Genomic DNA, 6000 nt, shown 5'->3' with positions numbered 1-6000 from the left:
TCACTCATGTAGATGTTTAACGTAATGTAACGGTACGGTCTGCGTCATTATACGTAAGGTGACATGTTGAGATACTGTCTGACAGTCTCTTACCTTCTGTTATTTAAGCTAAAAGTACCTTTTGGCAGTTGGCAGCTGGTACTGCAATTTAAATTCTGTGCAAAAAGATGTTGAAGCACAGTGGTGTTAAATACTTGACAGTTTGAAGCAGTTTTCAATAAATTAGTGAATTTAAAAGTACATGGGTTCTGTTGGTTTTTTTTTAATTGTCGTATCGAATTAGTATCGAGAATCGTGGAAATTCACAGGTATTGGTATAGACTACTGAAATTCTGGTATCGTGACAACCCTAGTGGCCATTAAACTTTACAACTCCTCCCTCTGATATTTGGACTCAAATGGCTATATATATTTATATATGTATATGTACATTTGCCATACCATATATATATTTATATTGCACTGTATATTTGTAAATACTTGGAGTGGTCATTGAACAGTTAAGATTGTCTATTTTATTTTATTTTTATTTTATTTATTTTATTTTATTACTTTATTTTATTGTCTACTTTACTATGTTATCTATATCTTTATCTCTTGTTTCCATTCAGGCTATATTTCTATTTCTACTTTGCACGGAGCATCTGTAACAAAAACATTTTCCCCCCGGGGATTAATAAATGTATTGCATTTAAATTTCTACATTTTTTTACTGTTGTTTTTATATTTTTATATTTTCTTTTATTGTATTTTGTGAAAATGTAAGTGTTGACAATCCTGTTGATGCCTTTATTTATTCTTAGTAACAATGTTGTGTTTGTACCTTCTTGAGTACTAAATTATCTTGTTTTATTCTATTTTCTCATTATGACTTTATATTCTTCATGCAGCTCAGGGAGAAGCTTTACAGTTTCATTGGTTTGCAAAATGACAAAGATTTGAATCTTGTTTGTCTTTTTTTATTGTTTCATTATTTCACTGTTTCACTCACACTGTAAGGACACTCCCACACTCTGTATGGACACTCCCACACTATGTAGGGACACTCCCATACTATGTATGGACACTCCCACACTATGTAGGGACACTCCCACACTATGTAAGGACACTCTCACACTCTGTATGGACACTCCCACACTATGTAGGGACACTCCCATACTATGTATGGACACTCCCACACTATGTAGGGACACTCCCACACTATGTAAGGACACTCTCACACTCTGTAAGGGCACTCCCACAGTTCTGTAAGGTCACTCCCACACTATGTAAGGAAACCCTCACACTCTGTAAGGACACTCCCACACTATGTAAGGACACTCCCACACTCTGTAAGGGCACTCCCACACTCTGTAAGGTCACTCCCACACTCTGTAAGGAAACCCTCACACTCTGTAAGGACACTCCCACACTATGTAAGGACACTCCCACACTGTAAGGGCACTCCCACAGTTCTGTAAGGTCACTCCCATACTCTGTAAGGAAACCGTCACACTCTGTAAGGACACTCCCACACAGAGTTTAAAGCCTGCAGCTCCTCCAGTTAGTTAGAAGTGAAGAAGCCTCTTGGATGAGAGGAGAAACGTCTTCAACAAACTGAAACAAGTCCAGTTGACCACGATACAGCACAGAGAATGTCTGAAATACGTAAAATGACATGGCATTGGAACATTTTACTTTTTTTCGTCTTTAATTTGTTATTTAAATCCTAATATTACCAGTTTTAGTTTGTCTTGGCGGTCAGAATTACCTTTTCAAAGCTGGTCAGGGTTTTAAAAGTTTTATGAGCAAGCAGTTCAAACTACAGTTCCTGGTTCCCTGAATGCAGCACATCTCTGTAACGGGTTGTGAAACTGTGATTAGTCATCATCTTCTGTTCAGTGATGCGTCATAACTTTTCCCCTTTTTTAAACGTGCAACATGTTGTGAGGTGAAACTTCACGGATGAACTCACATTCTCTACTTCACTGCAATTTTGACATACTTGGACTTTTTGCTACTTTATACTTTTACTCCACTACATTTAAAAAAGTGAACACTGCAGTCTTACTTCATTCTTTGACAGCTTTCGTTCCTGATTAAATTGCTTCTTGATATTTCTGATACCGTCAAAGAACACGATGTCCCAGTTCAGGTCCAGCCACACACCAGACTTGTGTTGCATGTCGTTCCCCTCACTTCACTTCCTGTCATGTCTCCACTGTAAAAGCTCTAAAACAGGTTTCACATTTCAAATACATTTATATTTTTCATTATTAAACATATGATGAACTCATGGATTATAACGCTGAGTAAAAAGTGAACCACATTGTTTCTGAAATGCTTTTTTAAAATCAAATAAACTTTTTATACCTGAAGTGTATTTAAAGTTGTGAAAACTTCTTCCTTTGTTCCAGTCTGAGGGAGCAGGAGGAGTTTAAAGGCTGAAGTTATGTAATAATTGCCCTGCTGGAGCAGAAGTTATGTCAGAACCAGAGGACGGGCTGAACTCTGAGCTCCTCCTGAAGTTTGGAGCTGCTTCACAGGGGAGGTGTCTCATTGTGACTCAACTGTGGTGGGCGGGGTCAGTGTCTCATTTGACGCGCAATGATTGGATACGGCTGGTGTCACTCAGGGGTTAAACCGCAGGTAATTGGTCAGCAGAGTTCCCCTCATCTCCTTCTCAACTTGACGGCGTCCATCTGAGACTCGGGTCCGACTCTGTGGCGACTGTCGTGTGGCGCACTTGTCCAACTTCGTCCGGTGTCGACAGTAGACTTACCGGAGGAGGTTCCCGGTGCGGTTTCACAGCTCATCCCGGTGGAAGTTCGTTACAGGAGGTAACTGAGCCGAAACTTTACCGAATCTGAAACTTTTTCCACCTCAGAAGACAGTTTGAAAAAAAGAAAAATGGCAGACAGCGTGGAGCATGAAGTCTCTTCCACCACCCCTCTGTTCAGCGAGGACGTGCACCACTACCAGGCCGAGCCGGACGCCGAACTGGACCAGCCCAAACAGGACCTCTTCAGTGCGGATGATATTGTGGACTTGGTCGGCGGGGCTCAGGACGCCTTGAACCGCCACTTCGCTGAAGATAGTGCGCCACACGAGTCCACGGAAACTTCCTTCTCTCCTCCAGAGGAGCCGGTAACGTTACTAGAGCCGGAACCGGTGCCAGAGCCTGAGCCTGAACCGGAGCCTGAGGTAGAGACTGCAACCCCAGACTCCACCAGCTTCTCTTTTGTTCCTGACACCGCTTCATTTGCCAAGGAGCCTGAAGTCGTCGCCCCCAAAGCCGAACCGGAGAGTACAAAGATCGTCCCGGAGCCACAGGCTGCCCCCGTGCCAGAACCTGCCCCGGAGAGCGACGCCCTCCCAGTGGCTGAACCCCGGAAAGCAGCCCCAGCCCCCGCAGAGGCAGCAGAGCAACCTGCGGTGACAGAGGAAGCACCGGCTCCAGCATCGTGTGAGTATCTACACAGAACAGGGCCGATAAATTACAGCAGGACCGAGTTCTGACCGGTTAAATCAGACACTTGTGTCACTGTGGTGTCGATGGACGGGTGCGTTCATGTTAATGCTCATTTTTACACATCGAAGCCGTTTAACGTTTCTGTCCATCTGGACCGGGTTAGCATTGTGAGCTCGTCCACACGCCGACAATGAGATGAATAAGTGGGCTGAAGCGCTGCTTGTGTCGCTTTAACCAACTTTAATCACATGAAACGTTAAATCTGATTAAATTGGGTCAATTTAGTTCGGATTGTGAACATTGGTGCTGTTCGTCACGGTGAGTTAGCCGGTTAGCGGGCTAGTGATGCTACCCTGAGGGGAGCGGACGGTCTTTCATCATGAGGCGGACCTGCTGTTGCACAGTTCGGTGTGCTGTGGACGGGAACAGCTCACTTTTAACCGCAGGAGAAGTTCTGACTACATAAATGAAGCCTTGTTCTCTGTTTTTTGAACACATTGTAGCTAAAGCAGCTAGCAGGTTAGCCCCGGTTCCGCTGTGTTGTAGAGACGCGGCCCACCTGTTTTGACAAATAAACGGCAGGAAGCACAATGTGAGCAGCTGCCGAGCTGTTAATATCGGAGCCGTCAGACTTTAATGACGTTAACTCTTTATTTTATTCAGCTAAAGTCAGTGACGTCATCGCAACCCGCTCGTACATGAGCAGTTTATTTATTGATGCAGTTTATTGTGTCGGACCGAGCAGCGCCCATCTGCTCTGTGCCGCCTCTACCCGCTGCGTGCCCGCTGCTGCTAACGGTTTTTGCTAACAGAGTTCCATTATCGGACAGCCTTTTCTCTTGTTTTTTTCACTACAGCCACACAAAAACAAAGAAAAACAGTGTTTCAGACTCTCAGGTGTCCAGGCTGCATCATCTCCACGTAATACAAAGCTCCAGAGCGGGTTAAACACCCGGAGGTGTGAGGTTTCCGGATGTGGTTATCTGCAGTCAGGTTGAGTTAAGTGCTCCGACGTAACATAGCCAACGTTTTAGCAGAATAGTTTATTAATCTGAATACTCGTAATCACAACGTGGACGAGGCTATGTTATATAGACTTTGATATTAAGGTGGTTTAAAGTAGAATAAGTGAAGAAATGGCACGTAGGAGAAGCGCATGTCCGATAATGGAAGCAGCGTTCGCTAGCACCGCACGGTGTACCAAAGCTTTAACCCAGAGATTAGTCACAACAAAGGAATCCGCTGTGGCTCCACTCCCTGTCTGCTGCCCATCACTTCACACTGTTACCAGGTTAATGTCAATGCTTTCAGTCACTGCTGTGTTTGTATTCTGTCGCTGGCCTGTTCTCAGCCCTGAACCCCGCAGATCTCCACCCAAACCTCCACCCTCAAATCCGAAAGCAGTTTAGCTCCAGAGGCCTGTGAGCCTCCCTGAGCCCACTGTGAGCTGCTATCACTGCCCTGAAAGCTCCTGAAGCCTGTTTTTTTTTTGGTCATGTCTGGACTGATGGTAATATCACGAGGTGTTTACTTGGAGCTGCTGCTGCTGCTGCTGCTGCTGTTTATTGTGACGAGGCAGATAGCAGGTAAACAGGCCCGGCTCGCCTCCTCCAGGCACCAGAAGCAGCCAGGAGCAGGCAGCAGAGAGGCAGGGTGGGGCTGCTTGGCAAGGCCACTGATGGAGCTGGATAAACCACGAGCTCCAGTGAAAACATCGCAGCCATACGTCTGAACAAAAGACAAATGCCAAAGAAATCAGTCACATTTTCCCACGTTTAAAGGAAAATTACTGTCTGATTGAGTTTTCTCTTCATGTAACATGACAGCTGATAAGCCTTCATCACAGTCTTGTTTCTTTTGGAAGAAACTGTTTAAGTTTGATTATTTGGATTTTTTTGAGAATGATCTCTCTGATCTGTGGTTATATATATTTAAATATCTTTATTTGTCTTTCTATATTATCATATTGTGCCCAAAATCTGAGGATAACAAGTCAAATGTGACCAAGAAGTATCAAGATGACATCTTAAAGCTGGATTCAATGATTTCTGACCACAAGGCTCTGTGAGGATCTGCTGCTGCTCTTTGTCTCATGTGAAAATGAACTGATCACTTTTGGACTGTTGCATTTTTCACAGTTTTTAGTTAAATAAAATTAAGAAAAGAATCATTAGCTGCAGAACGAGTGGTGAACCCTGTTACCTTGTTGTTACCTGGCCAAGTCTGCCAGCTGCGCTAAACAGGGTCGACTGATATCAATACTGTTGCTGATAACCAATATACATTTGCTTTTAAATTTAAAGTCTTAGTGTCCAGATTTATGATAATAAAAAGTGGATTTATTCAACTGCTGTACTTGTACAATTTTGATTCTTAATCTTTGTCAAATAGTTAATTAAATACAGTTTTCTTCTGGCAAAGTCTTTGCAGGACTGCTGATGTTAAAGCAACATTCAACATTTGAGAACTTTGGCATCTTTTCTTAAATTTAGAAAGTGTTTCAGAGGAAAATGTGTTTATATTTCTTAAAGTAAGCTATTGTAAGCTAA

The 6000-nt window shown here is 43.4% G+C and overlaps 1 protein-coding gene across 4 annotated transcripts in view; it reads left to right on the top strand.

Moving 5' to 3' along the window:
* Window positions 1-2385: 2385 nt before the first annotated feature.
* The window catches only part of LOC311270996 (reticulon-1-A-like), a 41178-nt gene continuing 37563 nt past the window's right edge, over window positions 2386-6000 (top strand). The window contains exon 1 of one of the 4 annotated variants that reach the window (XM_084376306.1): window positions 2386-3445. In XM_084376306.1, coding sequence (XP_084232432.1) covers window positions 2890-3445 — 556 coding nt within the window. In that variant the 5' untranslated portion in view covers window positions 2386-2889. The remainder of the gene's footprint in view (window positions 3446-6000) is intronic. The other 3 variants (XM_084376307.1, XM_084376308.1, XM_084376309.1) reach the window with 3 other exon arrangements.

Source organism: Pagrus pagrus, assembly GCF_965226575.1.
Source record: "Pagrus pagrus genome assembly, chromosome: 15".
NCBI classification, from domain to species: Eukaryota; Metazoa; Chordata; class Actinopteri; order Spariformes; family Sparidae; genus Pagrus; species Pagrus pagrus.
This window is presented reverse-complemented; position numbering and strand designations above follow the sequence as displayed.